The sequence below is a fragment of the Eleutherodactylus coqui genome, chromosome 8 (genome assembly GCF_035609145.1).
Source record: "Eleutherodactylus coqui strain aEleCoq1 chromosome 8, aEleCoq1.hap1, whole genome shotgun sequence".
In the NCBI taxonomy this organism is placed as follows: Eukaryota; Metazoa; Chordata; class Amphibia; order Anura; family Eleutherodactylidae; genus Eleutherodactylus; species Eleutherodactylus coqui.
In genome coordinates, this window is record NC_089844.1 from 167,424,920 (window position 1) to 167,446,032 (window position 21,113).

General features: G+C 47.5%; 1 protein-coding gene across 1 annotated transcript in view; it reads left to right on the top strand.

Annotated features, from left to right (window-relative positions):
* Positions 1–13,399: 13,399 nt before the first annotated feature.
* The window catches only part of LOC136578003 (sulfotransferase 1C2-like), a 42,403-nt gene continuing 34,689 nt past the window's right edge, over positions 13,400–21,113 (top strand). Inside the window, exons 1-3 of the mRNA XM_066577910.1 lie at positions 13,400–13,777; positions 13,940–14,049; positions 19,234–19,415. Coding sequence (XP_066434007.1) covers positions 13,400–13,777; positions 13,940–14,049; positions 19,234–19,415 — 670 coding nt within the window. The remainder of the gene's footprint in view (positions 13,778–13,939; positions 14,050–19,233; positions 19,416–21,113) is intronic.

The window sequence follows — 21,113 nt, forward strand, 5'->3', positions numbered from 1 at the left end:
GAGTGTGTAGACTGAGATATATCTTGTCTTGGGTAGAAAGACGTAAAATGGATGTTTGTTCTCTACTTACAACAAGATATGCGGTCTAGGGGAGCTCAGACATGACTTTTGAACCATCATTGTTCTGGACCGAGAGCCAAGGCAGATAGTCGTGTCTGGGGAGAGGTATTTATTGGGGTATGCACACACGAAGAATCAACGCGTTGAGTGTGTAGTTTGAGATATATCTTGTCTTGTGTAGAGAGACGTACAATGTATGTTTGTTCTCTACTTACGACAAGATATGCGGTCTACGGGAGCTCAGACATGGGGTCACCTGGAATAGAATAGTATAAAACCTTACACAATTCTCAAGTCAAATTGGAAGCTCTGGAGACAGAATGAGGACGTGTCATATCTGTCCAACCCCTAGAGGTGAGGGGAACCATTGGTGACCGGAGGAGGGAGTGTCATACCTGTCGGTCTACTGGAGGAGATACTGTCTTGGCACTGCTTGGCTTCCTGGTCGCTGGTTTAGAAGAATCGACTTCCCAGTGATCTTCTTGGTAAGCTGTAACCTCTTGGCTAATAATGGGATAAAGGATGCAACCCGTATACTTGGCTGATGATGTGATGTAACTTGTAGTCTTTATACTTTGCGATGTGATGACTGCAAACTTTATGCTTTGTATATAGATATAATTTACAAAAGTAGGACAATTATTCCCCACTATGCTCGATTATCACTTAATTTGAATGAAGTAAACCTTCCATATTCTCTTTAAAGCATAATCTGAGCCGTACGTCTTGCTTCTTCCAGCAATACACCGAGTGGGGACATACATATGGGGGATAGGAGTCCCTATTATCTAATGGGGCCATACATGGGGGGAGTCCCAATTACCTAGTGGGGCCATGCATATGGGGGGGGGGGGGGGGGAAGAGTCCCTATTACCAAGGGACTGTGTCATGCATATGGGGGGAGTTCGTATTACCAAGCTGGGTCTTTCATGGGGGGTAAGTGGGGAGTCCCTATTAACTAGTGGGGCCATGCATGGGGGTGTGGGGAGGGTCCCTATTACCGAGTGGGGAAATGCATAGGGGGGGGAGGGGGAGACCCTATTACCGAGTTGGGTCTTTCATGGGGGGGTAAGTGGGGAGTCCCTATTACCGAGTGGGGCCATGCATATGGGGGAGTCCCTATTACCGAGTGGGGCCATGCATATGGGGGGAGTCCCTATTACCGAGTAGGGCCATGCATATGGGAAGGGGGGGAATCCCTATTACCTAGTGGGGCCATGTATATTTGGGAAGGGGGAGTCCCTATTACCCAGTAGGACCATGCTTATGGGGGAGTCCCTATTACCTAGTGGGACTATGCATATAGGGGAGGGGGGAGTTCCTATTACTGGGTTGGGTCAATCATGGAGGGTAAGAGGGGAGTCTCCATTACTGAGTGGGGCCATGCATATGAGGGAGTCTCTATTACCGAGTGGGACCATGCATATAGGGGAGGAATGGGGAGTCCTTATTACCTAGTTAGATTATTCATGGTGGGTAAGGGGGAAGTCCCTATTACCTAGTCGTGATCTATATATGGGGTAGGGGAGAGTTCCTATTAGCTAGTGGGGCCATGCATCTGGGGGAGGTGGGGGAGTCCCTATTCCAGAGTTGGGTCATTCATGGGGGGTAAGGAGTGAGGAGTCCCTATTACCAAGTTTGGTCATGCATATAGGGGGGAATCCCTACTACCGAGTTGGGTCATTCATGGGGGGGTAAGTGGGGAGTCCCTATTTCTGAGTGGGGCCATGCATATGGGGGGTAAGGAGTTCAGAGTCCCTATTACCAAGTTGGGTCATGCATATAGGAGGGAGTCCCTATTACTGAGTTGGGTCTTTTATGGGGGGGGGGGGGGTAACTGGGGAGTCCCTATTACCTAGTGGGGCCATCTATAGAGTGGAGTCCCTATTACCAAGTTGAGTTATACATATGGTGGGAGGACCCTATTACCAAGTGGGGCAATGCATATGGGGGCGGACCCTATTACCGAGTGGGGCAATGCATATGGTGGGGAACCCTATTACCTAGTGGGGCCATGTATATGGGAGAGGGGGTGGAGTCCCTATTACCGAGTGGGGCCATGCATATGTGGGGGGATGGGAGTCCCGATTACAGAGTTGGGTCATTCATGGGGGTAAAGGGGAAGTCCGAATTACCTAGTGATGCCATACATATGGGGGAGTCCCTATTAACGCTTGGGGCCATGCATATGGAGGGAGTCCCTATTACCGAGTTGGGTCTTTTATGGGGAGTCCCTATTACCTAGTAGGGTCATACATAGGGGAGAGTCCCTATTACTGAGTGGAGCAATGCATATTGGGGGGGGGGGGAGTCCCTGATACTAAGTGGGGCCATGCATGTGGGGAGTCCCTATCACCTACTAGGGCATGCATGTAGGGGAGTGGGGGGAGTCCCTATTACCGAGTGGAACTATGCATATGGGGTGTCCCTATTACTGAGTTGGGCCATTCATATGGGGGGGTGGAATTGAGAGTCCCTATTATTGAGCTGAGTTATTCAGGGAGTAATGGGAAAGTCCCTATTACCTAGTGAGACCATGCATATAGGGGAGGAGGGAGTCCCTATTACCGAGCTGGGTCATTCATGGGGGTAAGGAGGGAGTCTCTATTACCTAGTAGAATCGTACATAGGGGTAGTCCCTATTACCGAGTGGGGCCATGCTTTTGGGGTGGAGGGGAGTCCTTATTGCCAAGCTGGATCCTGCATATGAGGGAGGGTGAGTCTCTATTATCGAGTTGGGTCATTCATAGGGTCAAAGGGGGAGTCCCTATTACCCAGTAGGGCCATGCATATGGGGGAGGGGGAGTCCCTATTATCGAGTGGGGCAATGCATATGGGGGGAGAATCCCTATTATTGAGTGTAGCAATGCATATGGGGGGTGTCCCTATTACGAGTTGGGCCATGCATGAGGAGGTGGGGGGGGGGAGCCCCTATTACCTAGTGGGGCCATGCATATGGGGGAGGGGGGGAGTCCCTATTACCGAGTGGGGCCATGCATATAATGGAGTCGCTATTACCGAGTGGGGCCATGCATATAGAGGAGTCCCTATTACCAAGTGGATTGGGGGAGTCCCTGTTACCAAGTGGGGCCATGCATGGGGGGTGGTGTTCCTATTACTGAGTGGGGCCATGCATATGGGGGAGGCAGGGGGAGTCCCTATTACCGAGTGGGGCAATGCATATCCAATGGGGAGTCCCTATTACCGAGTAGGGTCATTCATCAGGGGTAAGTGGGGAGTCCCTATTACCTAGTAGGGTCATGCATTGGGGGGAGTCTCTATATATAGGAATGTTGTATAGTATAGAGTGTTTTATGCTTGAAAAAGGCCCCCTTTTGTTGTGAGCTGAAATGCGTTGCAATAAACTAGAAGATTTTACCATATAGAAGAACGTTCTTCCCCAGTGAGCGCTGGGGTCATTTTTTTCTTTTTCCCTCATTGGTGTATATTCCGTTTGGGTCCCCTGACATTGGGAGGACACAAGGATCCTAGCTGCTCTCCATCTAAGGATTGGGAGGAAGAACTTTCTATAATATAGACTCCCCTGGACCTGGAGGTACTAGTGAGGTACCCTCACCCCAACGGGGCCTCACTAAGTACCGGGTAAGTCCAATCGTGTTATTTATCCATTTCCTATAATTCCATGCCTGTAGGAGCGCTAATCTGATCTCTGCATACCCATTTATATTAATGCATATCGGATGGGGAGTCCCTATTACCGAATAGGTCATTCATGAGGGGTAAGTGGGGAGTCCCTATTACCTAGTAGGGTCATGCATTGGTGGGAGTCCCTATTGTCAGGGTAATCAATCAGTACAGCATTAATCAAAGCCCACCCTAATATGTCCCGTTGTCGACGGTAAAGGAAAAAACACCACACACAGGTCTGGTATGCTTCCCTGTACGGGAGTAATGGCGAGTGACTTTACTGGCTTACACAGGGTTTTATATCCTCCTGTTGCAACACAAAACATATAGCATCTCATTGGTCCAGATATATAGCATCATCATATATGTCCATCCTGAGTGGGGCCATGCATATGGGGGGAGGGGAGTCCCTATTACCGAATGGGCCATGCATGGGGGGGTGTCCCTATCACCTAGTGGGGCCTACATATAGTGGAGGGAGGGGAGTCCCTATTACAGAGTGGGGCCATCCATGGGGGGGTGTCCCTATCACCTAGTGGGACCTACATATAGTGGAGGGAGGGAAGTCCCTATTACCGAGTGGGGCCATGCATTCGGGGGGATGGAAGTCCCTATTACAGAGTTGGGTCATTCAGGGGGTAAAAGGGGTAGTCCCTATTATCTAGTGGAGCCATGCATATTGGGGAGGGGGGAGTCTTATTAAAGAGATGGGCCATTTATGAGGGGTAAGGGTGAGTCCATATTAGTGAGTGAGAAGCCAATAGCCCTTTTGGGGGAAAAAATTCCTTCCCGACTCCCTAATGGCAATCAGACTGTTCCCTGGATCAACCCCTAATAGTTCCTACCTGCCTGTATACCCGGATTAACAAATAATCTTAGATTTATAGCCTATAATATCCTTCCTCTCCAGAAAGACATCAAGTTCCCTTTTAAACTCCTCTAAGGATTTTGCCATCACTACGTCCTCCGGCAGAGAGTTCCACAGTCTCACTGCTCTAACAGTAAAGAACCCCTTTCTATGTTGTTGATGAAACCTGCTTTCCTCTAAACGTAGCGGATGTCCTCTTGTTACCGTTGCAGTCCTTGGTATAAACAGATCCTGGGAGAGATACTTGTATTGTCCCCTCATGTACTTATACATGGTTATTTGGTTGCCTCTTAACCTTCTTTTTTCTAGAGTAAATAGTCCCAATTTGGATAGCCTCTCTGGGTATTCCAGTCCCGTCATTCCATGTATTAGTTTAGTTGCCCTTCTTTGAACCTTCTCCAGTACTGTAACATCTTTCCTGAGCACCGGTGACCAGAACTGTACGCAGTATTCCATGTGAGGCCTGACAAGTGCCTTATATAATGGAAGGATAATGTTCTCGTCCTTCGCCCCTATACCTCTTTTAATGCATCCCAAAACTTTATTTGCCTTTGCAGCAGCTGACTGGCATTGGTTGCTCCAGTTTAGTCTACAATCCACTAGTACCCCCAGGTCTTTTTCCATTTCCCGTTTCCCTAGTGGTACCCCATTAAGTGAATATTGGTAACATCCATTTTTGCTGCCCATGTGCATAATCTTACATTTATCAACATTGAACTTCATTTGCCATTTTTCTGCCCAAGCCCCCAGTTTATCTCGGTCAGTTTGTAGCCGCACATTGTCCTCCATTGCATTAATTATATTGTATAATTTTGTGTCATCTGCAAATATTGATATTTTACTGTGCAGCCCCTCTATCAGGTCGTTGATAAATATATTGAACAGAATGGGGCCCAATACTGAACCCTGTGGCACCCCACTAGTGACTGTGGCCCAATCAGAATATGAACCATTTATTACCACTCTCTGCTTTCTATCATTGAGCCAATTTTTAACCCAATTACACACGTTTTCACCCAATCCGAGCTGTCTCATTTTGTATATTAGCCTATTATGTGGCACGGTGTCAAACGCTTTAGAGAAGTCCAGATATATGAGATCAATAGACTCTCCCAGGTCCAGCTTAGAGCTTACTTCATCATAGAAACTGATCAGATTTGTCTGACATGAGCGACTCTTCATGAATCCATGCTGGTGAGGAGTTATTCCCTTGTTCTCCTTGAGGTGCTCATCGATGGCGTCTCTCAGAATCCCCTCGAAAATTTTTCCCATTACTAAGGTGAGACTTACCGGTCTGTAGTTACCAGGCTCACTTTTGGTCCCCTTTTTATAAATTGGAACCACGTTGGCAATGCGCCAATCCAATGGTACAACACCGGTCTTGATAGTGTCTAGAAATATTAGGTATAGTGGCCTAGCTATTTCATCAATTAGTTCCCTTAGTATCCTTGGGTGTATTCCATCTGGGCCTGGCGATTTATCGATTTTAATCTTCTTTTACCTGTTCCGCACTTCCTCCTGCGTTAGGTATGACATATTTTGTGAGGGGTTTATTTTATTCCCCTGTATCTCGTGTGGCATTTCCTTTTCGCTTGTGAATATGCTTGAAAAGAAACTATTTAATAGATTTGCCTTCCCTCCATCATCTTCGATGATTCCTCCTGCATTATTTGTTAAAGGGCCAGTGCTCTCCCTGCAAATTCTTTTGCTGTTAATATAGTTGAAAAATAGTTTTGGGTTATTTTTGCTCTCTTTGGCGATCAGTCTTTCTGCCTCCTCCTTAGCAATTTTGATCGTATCTTTGCAAATTTTGTTTTTTCCCTGTACGATTTTAGCGCTTCTTCGCTGCCTTGTTGCTTTAGTAGTTTGAACGCTTTCGTTTTATCGTCTATTGCCCCTCTTACCGTCTTGTCGAGCCACATTGGTTTCCTTTTAGTTGAGATTCTTTTATTTTTAAAGGGAATGAACTGCTCACATGAGGTGATTAGGATCCTTTTGAACTTTTCCCATTTGTTCTCCGTACTGGCATTTTTGAGTGTTGTCCCAATTCATGTTACCGATAGTAGTTCTAAGCTGATCAAATTTTGCTTTACTAAAGTTTAGTTTGTTTGTTGCTCCCTGATAAGGCTTCTTATTGAATGACAGCTGGAAGTTGATTATATTGTGGTCACTATTCCCCAAGTGCCCCTCAACCTGTACCCCCTTTATTCGGTCTGGTTTGTTAGTTAGTACTAGGTCCAGAATTGCCCTCCCTCTTGTTGGTTCCTGCACCAGTTGGTTCAGGTAATTATCTTTAATTACTCTCAAGAACTTATCACCCTTGTGAGATTTGCAGGTCTCATTTTCCCATATTATATCTGGATAATTAAAGTCCCCCATTATAATTACTTCGTTGCGCTTTGACACTTCTTCTATCTGCCTTAGAGTGCATTCCCACGAACGTATATCGGCTCGGTTTTCACGCCGAGCCGATATACATTGTCCTCGTGTGCAGGGGGGGAGGATGGAAGAGCCAAGAGCAGGAACTGAGCTCCCGCCCCCTCTCTGCCTCCTCTCTGCCCCTCTGCACTATTTGCAATGGGGAGAGGCGGAACGGGGGGGGGGGGGGGGCTAATTCTCGGAACTTAGCCCTGCCCCCGGCCCGCCTGTCCCCATTGCAAATAGTGCAGAGGCGCGGAGAGGAGGCAGAGAGGGGGCAGGAGCACAGTTCCTGCTCCTGGCTCTTCCATCCTCCCTTCCCCTGCACACGAGGACAACGTATATCGGCTCGGCGTGAAAACCGAGCCGATATACGTTCGTCTGAATGCAGCCTTAATAGTAAGTTTTCAGTTTCTTCTGTTGCTTTTGGTGGTCTATAGAAAACCCCTTTCAGGATTTTGTTATTTTTTCTTCCCTGTATTTCTACACATAGAGATTCCACCTGTTCCTCTCCTACCCCTATGTCCTCCCGTAGTCTCGGATTTAAGTTCGATTTGATGTACAGACATACCTCTCCCCCTTTCTGGTTCCTTCGGTCTCTTCTGAAGAGATTGTACCCCTGTAAATTCGCCGCCCAATCGCACTTATCATCAAGCCATGTTTCCGTTATTCCAACTATATCATAACTCTCATCAGTCATTCTTGCTTCAAGCTCACCCACTTTACCAATCAGACTTTGTGTATTTGTGGTCATACAATTGATATCGTTATTTTTGTTTTTTAAATTCGTTTTGTTGCTATTCGACTATTGGCTGACCTCACATTTCTAACTGTACTAACCCCCCCCCCCCTGCTCGACCCCCATCCCCATTTCTTTGGCCCAGGTTGCTAGCTACACTGGCTACCCCACTATTTATCATTTTGCCCTCCCCCCAGTCCCTAGTTTAAACACTCCTCCAGCCTTCTAGCCATCTTTTCCCCCAGCACAGCTGCACCCTCCCCATTAAGATGCAGCCCATCCCTACAGTAGAGCCTGTGGCCGACAGCAAAGTCAGCCCAGTTCTCCAGGAACCCAAATCCCTCCTTCTTACACCAACTCCGGAGCCACTTGTTTACCTCCCTAAGATCCTGCTGCCTTTCTAGTGTGGCTTTAGGTACAGGCAGTATTTCCGAGAAAACCACCCTGGAGGTCCGCGCCCTAAGCCTGGATCCTAGGTTCCTGAAATCATTTTTGAGGGCCCTCCAATGACCTCTAATTTGTTCATTGGTGCCAACGTGCACCATGACCACTGGATCCTCACTAGCCCCTCCCAGTAATCTGTCAATCCGATCCGCGATGTGTCGAACTCGAGCGCCAGGAAGACAACACACCGTTCGACGATCCCGGTCTTTATGGCAGATTGCCCTATCTGTCCCCCTAATAATTGAGTCCCCCACCACTAGGACCTGTCTAGCCTGCGCTACGCTCCTCGTCCCCGTCTCACTGGAGCAGTCATTCCCCTGGCGTTCAGAGGGCGTGTCGTGCTGCAGTGGTGCTAGCTCTGTAATGGCATCCCCCTCATCTGCCAATCGTGCAAACTTGTTGGGGTCTGCCAGTTCAGGTCTAGCCTCCCTGGTTCTCTTCCCTCCTTCTAACTGTCACCCAGCTTCTTGCCTGCTCCCCCTGCTCTTCCGTACTACCATCCGCCCCAGCCTCTACCCCAGCGAGTGTCTGCTCAGTGAGCACCAAACTCCTTTCCATGATGTCAATGGCTCTCAGTGTTGCCAGTTGCCTATTTAGATCCAGGATTTGGGCTTCTAAATGTGCGACGTGCATGCATCTTGCGCAACAGTATGCACCCTCGATCGGCTGATCAAGGACCGCATACATTGCACAAGTAGCACACTGGATGACATTGCCAGGCATGGAGATCATCCTAGTGGGGATCTACAGTTTACTTGTGGAAGTAGTGAAGATAGACTTGTTCACACTCTGCTCACACGCGGTCGCCTCTGCTCAACCGCTCACACGCTGCCACTCACCTGCTGCCTCTTGCAAGGACCACTCACGCGCAGTCGCTTACTTGCTGCCGCCTCTGCGCAACCGCTCACACACTGACGCTAGGTAAACTAGAACAGATCTGCTGTACCTAAGCCTGCCACATTATAAGGTGGTTATATAGGGAGAGTTTAATATGTTCTTCTTTCCTGTAGTTTGAAAGCAGCACATATACATATGGGGATTTATTCCCCTACCTCATGTTTTGGACAGGTGACGCGAAGAGTTAAAAGGTATAGAGCAGCCCTATAAAAGGGTCCTAAGCCCCTCCCCCTTTGTGTATTTTAAAAGAAGGGACCAGAAGCATAAACTTAAAAAAATCTTTATTGGGAGGGAAGTTAAGTTCTGCTGTTTGAACTACAGCAACAAAGGCCAGCATAATAAATTCTATCATCTGATACAGCAGCTCATATATATATATTAATCGTATGTGTGTGTGTGTGTGTATGTATATGTGTGTATATATGTATGTATGTATGTATATGTGTGTATATGTATATATATATTATATTCTAGCACAATTTCTTAAGGGTGGGAAATACTAGAAATGAATACTGAACGTCCAACGGAAGATTCTTCCATTGCTGAGAAGTCCAGTCTATAATGTCAAATGAAGGTACAGTGGTACCTCGGCATTCGAACTCCTCAGCTGGCAAGTTTTTTGACTTGCGAGCAGGCTCTCTTCCGAATTTTTGCTCCCACTTATGAGCAAAAACTCGGGGTACGGGCCTGCTTGCAATAAAAAAAACTCACAAGATGAGGCTCAGGGGGGATCTATACTCAGCTGTCGCTGGCGTTTCGTCCTCGCCATGGTCTGCAGCGCTGTTGCGTCCTCCTCCATGCCAACACAGAGCATTGCTTTCTGGATGTGGGGCTTGAATGCCCCGCCTTCAGCAAGCTAGGGTCTGACTAGTTAACTCAGCGCCGCATCAGCCAATGAAAGCCGGCGTTGGGTTAACCAATCACAGCCATTCAATGATGTCAAGCCCCGCATCTAGAAAGCAATGCTCTGTGTCAGCATGAAGAAGGGAGCGACAGCCTGCACTTTTAACTTGCAGTTAGTTTCCCCATTGAAATTTATTGGAACGCATTAATTGCATTTCAATGGGGAAAAGTGCTTTGACATACCAATTTAAGCCGTTCCGAGACGGAGCTCGTAAGCCAAAAAACTCATGTCAAAGCACCACTGTATTAAGGGTTCTCCACCATGTCACCCGGCAGATGCTTTCGGTTGGAACTTGAGCCCTTCCTGTTCATAAAGTTGCTGTTGGTCTAGTAGAATAAACCTGAACTCCATCAGAGGGAAATATTCCTTCCTGCTATAACAAGATTTGGTAGCCACCATCAAGTATTGTTGATTTTGATGTCTTATTCCTTATTCCCCTTCTTCGGGCCACCAGTGAGCACAAAAAGATGATCTGTCCTCCAGAAGTCTTCTGTCCTGGCCAGATAGATCCTTAGACTTCTGCTTACATCCAATGTCTAGTGTGATTATTCACAGTAAGAGAAACCAGGTAATCTTGTAGATATGATACGTTTTAATGGCTGACAAAAATACATGATGTTACAGCAAGCTTTCGGATGGTTCTGTTATCCACCCTTCACAATTATAATACACAAATACTGAAGGGAGGGGGGACACCCCTCCTGATCTAAATAAATGTTCACACACAGACATTTGAGACTTAAATGAACACCAATCCAAACAAAGACTTTGATGCTTAATCAGTCCACTGTGATGAGGAATGTGACAGTTTTATGATGTCTCTTATCTTTACTTGAACTGCACATGGAAAGATGGCAATACTAGCTCAAGAGCACCACCTAATGGATGGCAACATTCTTACAATCAATTCTGTGACACTGACTTCAAGTTGCCCTTCAGTCTATCATGAATTTAACGTGTATATCATGTAATTTTTGTTAGTGGTTAAAAGGTATCATATCTACACGATTAACTGGTTTCTCTTACTGAGAACAATTCCACTTTGCTCTACTGGCGAACACTTTACCAAACATTTTTTTTTTCATACATCCAGTGTCTGTAGTGCCTTTCCTCCTCCGAGGATGGTTCAGGGCAGAAGGCGGGCAGAGCCATCTCCTGGTTAATATTGGTATGGGAAGGACACTTGGGCCTGAATGAGGGTAGAGTTCTTAGTAGCACCTTGCCTTGGTGAAACAACAGGAAGGGTTCTTTTGCAGCTAGTGCTTGCAATTCACTCATCCTCTTGGCCGATGTAATTGGTACTAAGAATACAACCTTTCTGTAAGAGATGATAACTCTGCTTCTGCAATGGCTCAAAGAGTGGCTCACGCAATCTTCTCAGTACCAACGGCAAGTCCTGTTTTGGAAATAGATTGGTTGTGGATTGACAAAGCTTCTGGATGGCCACCAGAAATCTGTTTTACCATGGGTGCTTGGCAAGAGATCTTCCAAAGAAAGCTGATAAAGCCGAGCTCTGAACTCTAGTAGTATAACGTCTAAGCCTGTTACCATGTGGGGGCTGCTGGGGCCGCGGGTGGCTGGTCGGCACAGTGCTCGCGGGTCCAGGCAGCGGCATGTGCGCGGGCGTCTGTGAGTGCAGCTCTATGCACGAGTCCCTCTTATGAGATTCTGCTAGGAGGCGTCGCCTCCCCCTCTCCGCCCCTGGGTGGCGGCTTCTGTTCATAAGGCTGGCAGTGAGGGCCATTCACTGCCAGTTATTGGTTTCTGTTCAGTGTGCTAGCTTCCTGCCTCAGACAGTCTCCTGCTTTCAGCTTCTGCTATATCTGCCAGGTTATCCATCTGCCTTGGTCTGCCTGTATTTCCTGTTGGTTTTCTTCACCTGCCCTTTCTGTCGGTATCCTACCCTGTTCTATCTTGGTATGCCAGCGTCCCTCCTCGGTTCCTAGCGAGTGTAGGGACCGCCGCCCAGTTGCCTGCCTGGGGTTAGCCAGGAGTGGAGGCAAGTAGGCAGGGACAGGAGTTGCGGGTAAGTTCCAGGGCAACCCAGGCTGGCGTATCATCGGGTAGGATACTGTAACATAATAACTGGCCCTTAAAATTTCCCTACGGGTTTTTGTTTGGTCTCCAATGGAGACTTTGAGCGTCCTTGCTAATCAGTTGCAGGAGCTAGTGGGCGTGATCCAAGACCTGTCCGGTTGTATGGTGGCCCAGGAGCAGCGGATGTTGGCGCAGGTTTCTGCCGCCCCATCTATTCCTGAACCCAAATTTCCTCTCCCTGAGGTGATTTCTGGGGAGAAAAGCAAGTTTTTTGTTTTTCAGCAGGCATGTAAACTATATTTCCGGATGCGGCCCGGATCCTCCGTCTCTGAGTGCCAGAAGGTGGGATTGATTCTGTCCTTGCTGCGGGGTCCCCCCCAGACATGGGCCTACTCCTTACCTGAGAGTTCTGCTTGCCCGCAGTCTGTTGATGCATTTTTTCAGGAACTAGGAGGTATTTTTGATGAGCCAGACTGGGTGGGGTTAGCTGTATCTCACCTTATGGCTTTGCATCAGGGGCAGCAGTGTGCTGAAGACTACTGCTCTACGTTTAGACAGTATGCCGGTGAAACCTCCAGGAATGATGGCGCCCTCAAAGATGTGTTTTTGTTGGGCCTTTCTGATGCTATCAAGGATCTAATTATTTCCCATCCCGCTCCCATAACACTTAATGAGGCAATGGTATTGGCAGTAAAGGCTGACAGGAGACTGAGATCTAGAGAAAAGGAACGTCAGGCCTGTAAAACTAGGGAGTCCTGTAGATCCGTTCCCATTTCCCCCATGCCAGCTCCAGGGGCCGAGCCTATGGAAGTGGATCAGCTAAGTCCTGGGGAACGGCGACTGTTCCGGATGACTCACCATCTTTGCCTCTACTGTGGAGAAGACGGACATCGAGTAGCAACCTGTCCACAGAAGCATTGGCAACATCAGTCTGAAGCGGCGGAAGAACTACCGATCCTAGGCGATTCTCTGAAGGGTCGCCTAGGGTCACAGGTACTCCCTATGTTGTTGGTGTTTTGTCCGGAATTTTATTCGGTCCGGTCAAGCCTATATTGATTCGGGTGCTGCAGTCAATTTGATTAATTTAAATTTTGTCAGACCTCTAATAATCGAATTTTCCATGCTGAAGCCCCCCATGCGCTTCATTGGTATTGATTTGACCCCTCTCTCCGCAGGTGTTGTTAAATGGAGGACTCCCATTCTGCAGTTCACTGTGGGTGTTCTCCATTCTGAGAATCTGTCTTTCCTAGTTATGGAAAATATGTCTGTTGATGTGGTGCTTGCTATGCCCTGGTTGGCACTGCACAATCCCCAATTTGATTGGTCAACCCGGGAATTGACTCATTGGGGGTCATCCTGTCATAATCACCTAACTACTATAGCCATGTGGTCCGCAGATACTGTGCTTATTCTGGAATATTTGTCGGAATTTCAGGACGTATTCTCCAAAAGACTGTCTGAGGCCTTGCCTCCCCATAGGGAGTGGGACTGTGGTGTTGATCTGATTCCCGACAGTCCCATCCCTAAGGGAGCCATTTTCAATTTGTCAGGGCGTGAGCACGAAGCCCTTAAGTCCTATATCTCGGGGTCTCTGGTCAAACGACATATCCGGCCGTCCAGGTCCCCTGCCAGGGCAGGTCTCTTCTTTGTTGAGAAGAAGGATGGGACATTGAGGCCTTCTGTGGATTATCAGGCCTTGAATAAAATCACAGTGAAGAACCAGTGCTCCTTGCCCCTAATTCCTGACTTGTTGAATCAGGTGGTAGGGGCCCACTGGTTCTCCAAAATGGACTTAAGGGGGGCTTACAACTTAATTCGCATTCGAGAGGGAGATGAATGGAAGACGGCGTTCAACACCCCGTTAGGGCATTTTGAATGTCTGGTCATGCACTTCGGACTCTGTAACGCCCCCGCTGTGTTTTAGGGTTTTATGAACGCGGTTTTTTACGACTTCCTGGGGGTATTCCTGGTCATCTATCTCGATGACATTCTGGTGTATTCTCCTGACTGGGATTCACATGTGCGGCACCTGAGGTTGGTTCTGACCCGTTTGCGCGAGTATCAACTTTTTGTCAAGTTGGAGAAATGTACATTTGGTTCTAAACAAGTATCTTTCCTTGGTTATGTGATTTCACCCACGGAGATTCAAATGGAGTCTGACAAAGTAGCAGCAATCTCCCAATGGGTCAGACCAGACAACCTTAAGGCTCTCCAGCGGTTCTTGGGTTTTGCAAATTTTTACCGCAAATTCATTAAGAATTACTTGGTTATTGCTCAACCCTTGACCGATCTGACTAAGAAGGGGGCCGACTGGGTAAAATGGTCGCCTGCAGCCCTAGAGGCCTTTAGTCATCTAAAAAGGGCATTTACGACTGCCCCGGTGTTAATACAGCCGGATGCGCGTCTACCCTTTTTCATTGAGGTAGATGCGTCTGAAGTGGGGACAGAGGTAGTATTGTCGCAGGAAGTCAGTGGGAGATCTGGGTATAGCCCATGTGCATTCTTTTCGCGAAAGTTTAGTTCAGCAGAACGCAACTACGACATGGGTAACCGTGAGTTACTGGCAATCAAATGGGCTTTAGAAGAGTGGCGACACCATCTTGAGGGTGCTAGACACCCTATTACTGTATATACTGATCACAAGAATTTGGTATATCTCGCCAATGCTAAAAGACTCACAGCTCATCAAGCCAGGTGGGCGTTGTTCTTCGCCAGGTTTAATTTCGTCGTGACATATATCCCAGGAGAGAAGAACGTGAAAGCGGACGCCCTGTCACGGAGCTTCGGGGTGCCGGAAAGTGAGACTATGACCCCCGAGAATATCTTGGCACCTGGCGTGGTGGTGGCAGCTGTAGAATCTAACTTCGTCCCTCAACTACAGAATGCTCAACAGGACGCTCTTTCGGGGGTGCTGGAGGGCAGATGGTTTGTGCCAGAGACCTTACGTCTTAGAATCATGGATGAATCTCACTCGTCGGTTCTCGCAGGTCATCCAGGGTTTCAGGGAACCCTGGATCTTTGTTCTAGACACTTCTGGTGGCCAGGCATGTCTCAGGAGATCCGCCACTTTGTTAAGGGATGCTCTGTCTGTGCACGCAATAAGAGTCAGCGGTGTCCTCCGGAGGGCCCTCTGAGACCATTACCGGTACCTTCTAGTCCGTGGTCGCAGTTATCGGTAGATTTTATCACTGATCTACCAGAATCCCAGAAGTGCACCACTATCTTAGTGGTGGTCGACCTGTTCTCTAAGATGGCACATTTTGTGGCGTTAAAGAAGCTACCTTCGGCAAAAGAGTTTGCCATGATTTTTGTAAAAGAAATAATTCGCCTACTTGGGGTTCCCCAAAATATTGCATCTGATCGCGGGGTTCAGTTTGTGTCGCAGTTTTGGCGTGCCTTCTGCAGAAACCTGGGAACGTCGCTTTCCTTCTCCTCAGAATTCCAGCCGCAAACTAATGGTCCGACTGAGCGGAAGAACCAAGATTTAGTGCAATATTTACGGTTGTTTGCTGGCGAAAAGGCTCATCAGTGGGCAGAGTTCCTGCCGTTGGCAGAGTTTGCACTAAACAACCGCACTTGTTCTTCCACTGGGGTATCTCCGTTCTTTTGTGTATACGGTCAGCATCCTCGCTTCCTTACAGCGATCCCTACTCCATCTGTCTGTCCTGCAGCTGATGTCGCCACAGATACGCTGCAGGGAGTATGGAAAGAGGTACAGAAAAACTTGGAAGTAACGGGGGCTCGTATGCAGTTGCGTAGTGGGAAGAGTCTGTCTGTATCTGAACCTTACAGGGTGGGAAAGAAGGTATACCTGTCTTCTAAAAATCTCAAATTAAGGGTCCCATCTTTGAAGCTGGCGCCGCGTTACGTAGGTCCCTTTGTCATCACACGTGTGGTGAACCCGCTCGCCTACGAACTGGGTTTGCCAGCTACATGGAGCGTTCACAGGGTGTTCCATAATTCTTTATTGAAACTTTTTGTCCCTTCCTGCCTCTGACAGTCTCCTGCTTTCAGCTTCTGCTATATCTGCCACATTATCCATCTGCCTCAGTCTGACTGTATTTTATACCCTGTTCCATCTTGGTACGCCAGCGTCCCTCCTCGGTCCCTAGCGAGTGTAGGGACCGCCGCCCAGTTGCCTGCCTGGGGTTAGCCAGGAGTGGAGGCAAGTAGGCAGGGACAGGGGTTGTGGATAAGTTCCAGGGCAACCCAGGCTGGCGTATCATCGGGTAGAATACCGTAACAAAGCCCTTTTTCAAATACATCCTATTGAGAATTGTAACCAGTTTACCATTGATGGTGGTTCTGCTGAAAGCCTTCTTTGGTCACACCATTTCTTAAAGGTGGACACTATAATGGCAGATATCAAGGTTGAGAGTACTGAGTCTGTCTGGCCTAGGTTTCCCTAATAGGGACCCGTCAATCTCCAAGTCGTCGGCATAAATATATTAATGTCCTTGGACAACAACCTCTTCTGGTACACTATGTGTGGTCTGAGCGGAAGCCTCCATTAGGTTTCCTTAACGAGATCACCAGCTCATTCACATTAGGGTCGCCGGTTTAGACTGTTCACTTCTCGCTGAGAATCATACAGTCCTCATGCACTCATTGCTCTGTGTTTAGACCGCCCGACCCGCACAACGCCTGGCGTTGATTTTCATGTGGGCTGAAACTCCATGCCGAACAAAAAACACACAATTCTCGTTAGTGTCAAGTCGTTGGCTCACGTTTAACCCTTTCAAATCCAATTTCCCTGCCACCCGCAAACTCTGCAGCTTTTATATTTTGGGTGGGAAATAGCATTGTGGATTCCTTGGAGTTACTCAACAGATGCATAGAAATGATGGCATGATGATTTTATTAGCACTTTTTTAAAATTAACCCTTTCCAATCAATTTATTTTTTCTTATCCATTCTCCCCAGCTCCAAATAAATTGGAGCGGGGGAGAATGGATGTGAAAAAATACATTTCCCCTGCACCCTCCTGAACTGACAGAGTTCAGGAGGGTGCAGGTGCTCCCTGTTGAGGGACCTGCTTACCTGTCCGGCGTCTTCTGCATTCTCCCTTCTGCCTCCCGACTTGGCGATCATGTGACCGCTGGGGTCAGGTGGCTCCCAGCGGTCACATGATTGCCGGGCCGGGAGGCAGAAGGGAGAATGCGGAAGACGCCGGACAGGTAAGCAGGTTCCCCCATGGTGCAGGCTCCCGGCTCGGCGTTCATGTGACCGCTGGGTGTCAGGTAACACCGGCGGTCACATGATCGCCAGGCAGAATCTTCTGCATTACATAGCGCTAATTGAGCGCTCTATAATGTGTAAAGGAGGATCCTTGTTGAGGATCAATGCAGGAGTGCATCTGCACCCGATGTGTCTGACGATCGGGTGCAGATGCACTCCTGCACTGCACTGTCGGGCTTGCCCCGACATCGGAGCTGTGGAGGGAAATTATGATGTCGGGGCAGGACTGACATTGGATTGGAAAGGGTTAAACGTGAGTTATGAGATTTTCACGTTGGGAAAACCATTTATAATAATCCTGTAAATATATGTATATTGATATAACATATGCGGTGTCTAGGTGGCAGGCAGACCAATGCGGGGGAGACCGCGGGTAATGAAGATGGATGTCACGGGTGGCTCTGCGAACTCTGCCTACAATGGTGGCAAAACGGCCCAGCTCAGTCGCGCGCAGTGGAATAGGAATAATAACTTTAGTGATTAAGGTAACGGTTGTGTCACGGTGACGCCAGTACCTTTGGGGGTGAACTTCAGTAGATGGTAATGAAATAATTGAGACAAGTCCACTGTAGCTTAGTTGCCAACTGAAGGTACACAGTTTACTCAGCAATGTGTTAAACACGAAGAAATGATACAGTCCTAAGTTCAGCATTCTAATAACGTTCTTCCAGTACATCAATATCACAAACAACTTTATCTTCCACGCTCTCTCTTTCTTTCTGTTTAAGGTTACTTAAGACAGAATCCCATCAGTCTAAGTAATCTGAGCGTTGTGTCCAAAGGATTGCTTTACAGACATTTGTAGTTATGGAGAATGGGGTTACTTGTACTTTCCCTGACTTTAGATTTAGCAGGGACTCATATCACTCGCTGTTGTGTAGAAAGATCCCAGCTTTCCTCCTCCATCCTGCCCTTTGTTCTGCAGCTTATGGTCTCTCACTCTCCACTCCAGGTAACGTTCGATCTTGCAGCACCGCTGCACACCTCCTTCCCCGGCGACCTCCAGATGACTACTCCTCAAACTCCCGCAATTGTGTGACTATCCTGCAGGACCCCCCGGGCCACTACACATACATTTACATAATAAGACTATTCATTTCTGATTTCCCTAATGATAGATAGACAGACAGTGAGATAAATAGGGAGATAGGTAGGGAAATATTAGAAAGATATAAATTAGCTAGATAAATGGATATTAGATAGATAAATGGTAAATACACATTAGACAGATATACATTAGATAGACACATAGATATTAGATAGATGAGATAGATAAATGATAAATACATATGAGATAGATAGTGAGATAGATGGGGAAATATGAGATAGATGGATATGAGATAGACAGATATAGTTATGAGATGGATCGATATTAGATAGATATAGATATGAGCTAGATAGATCTATATTATATAGATAGATATCTATGTCATATATATCTCATATCTATTTATCATTTATGTATCTCTAATACAGTGCCGTACAGAGACATCCTGTAACTGCATGCAATGTATATAGCATGTTTCTAATGCTATGCAGGTGAAAGTATAGCTGTCGGAGCGCTCTTCTGCATATTGTTAGAAACTTGTGTCAGATCTCACCCTACATGGAGCGAAATCTCAATGTCGGATAGGGTCCAGAACTGGATTGGAGAGGGTTAAACTGAACGATAATCGTCCCATGTAAACGCAGCATAAGAAAGTGCTAAATTCCATACCAAGCCACTTCACCCATGGTCCATGGTGCACTATGAGCACCATAAGGGCCCTTTTACACAGACTGATAAATCATTTAGATGACTGCATCCAGCGAGAATGTAAACAATTCTCCTTCAGTTTTTGCATGCACAACAGATCAGCCGTGTAAACAGGCAATCTACGGTGACCAGATGTTCTCAGGGTCAAAGCGGTACAAAGTGGTGTGGTCAGGGGCGGGGCTTATCACTACGTATGATTTTGATGATAATGATTATCCGTTCAGTCGCATCCGACCTTCGGTCACTCCATGGATCAATGTTCTCCACGCATTCCTGACTTTCACCACTTCTTTCAGTTCTGCGATTGACATGGTGGCAGCTTTGATTGTATCCAGTCATCTTGTTCTTTGTCGTCCTGATCTTCTCTTCCCACTAACCTTCCAAGCATCAGTCCTGTTTCCAGTGAGTTAGCGTGCATCATGTGCCCAAAAAAAGAGCCGCTGTTTGGTGATTTTGCCCTCTAGTGATATTTTCGGTTTGATGCACTCTAACACTACCTTGTTCGTTGTCATGGCGGTCCAAGGTATCCGCAGCATTCTCCTCCAGCACCAGAGTTCAAACGCATCAATTTTCCTTCTGTCTGTTTTTCTGAGCGTCCAACATTCCCAACCATACGTCGTTATGGGAAATACCATTGCATTGGCCAGTCTGGTTTTTCCTGCAATGCTTTTCCAGATCTCTTCCATTCCTTGCATTGCAATGCTACCAAGTGTGATCCGTCTCTTGATCTCAGGTCCAGATTGCCCGTTGCAATCGATTTTGGATCCAAGGAAGGTGTGATTTTACCTCCGTCGTTATAAGAAGTACAGGGCCGATACAGAAAAAGACAGGGAGCAAATTCTGCAGCATTTCTGCATCCACAAAACAGTCAAAATTTGTACCATTGGTGCGGATTTTGACTGGAAATCAGCCGTGCATCCACAGCTGATGTCATACTATGCGGCGCTGCCCCTTACCTCCTCCATAGGCTTCCTGCTGTCAGTGCTCCCTGGCTCTGGGTTCCCAGCAGCCTGTAGTGGCCTCACCTGACAAGCGGCGCCTTACCTGACCAGGACACTGGGAACCAGAAGCCGGGGTGCGCTGAGAGGTGGTGAGGGGGAGCGCCACTGCATATCTACAGCTGATTTTTAGTCAAAATCTGCAACAATGGTACAGATTTTGACAGTTTTTTTTAGCTGCAGATATTCTGCAGAATTTCCACCATGTGAAACATACCCTAAGTCAGCTTGAGGTACGCTGCCACGTGAAAAGTGGCCTCAGTAGTAATAGTGCACCCAATATCAGCCCCAGCAGTAAAAGAGACCCACACAGTGGCCTTAGTAGTAATAGTAACCCCATATACCAGCCCCAGCAATAATAATGACCCCCACAGTGGCCCCAGTAGTATTAGTGCTCCCCTATACCAGCCCCAGCATAATAGTGACCCCCACCGTATCCCCAGCAATAATAGTGACCCCACAGAAGCCCCAGCAATAATAGTGATCCCACAGAAGCCCCAGCAATAATAGTGACCCCTCAGAAGCCCAAGCAATAATAATAACCCCATACAGTATCCCCAGTAATAATAGTGACCTCTACAGTACTCCCAGCAATAATAGTAATCCCACACAGTATCCCCAGGAATAATAGTGACCCCTCATAAGCCCAAGCAATGATAGTGACCCCCACAATAGCCCCAATAGTATTAGTGCTCCCCTATACTCGACTGAGCAATAATAGTGACACCCACAGTAGCCTCAATAGTATTAGCGCTCTCCTATACTCGCTTGAGCAATAAATGACCCGCACAGTAGCCCAATAATATTAGCTCTACCCTATACTCACCCCAGCAATAATAGTGACCCCCACAGTAGCCCAATAGTATTATCGCTCACCTATACCCGCCCCAGCAATAATAGTAACCCCACAGTATCCCCAGCAATAATAGTAACCCCACAGAAGCCCCAGCAATAATAGCGACCCCCACAGAAGCCCCAGCAATAACAGTGACCCCCACCGTATCCCCAGCAATAATAGTGACCCCCACAGAATCCCCAGCAATAACAGTGACCCCCCCACAGTATCCCCAGCAATAATAGCGACCCCTACAGTATCCCCAGCAATA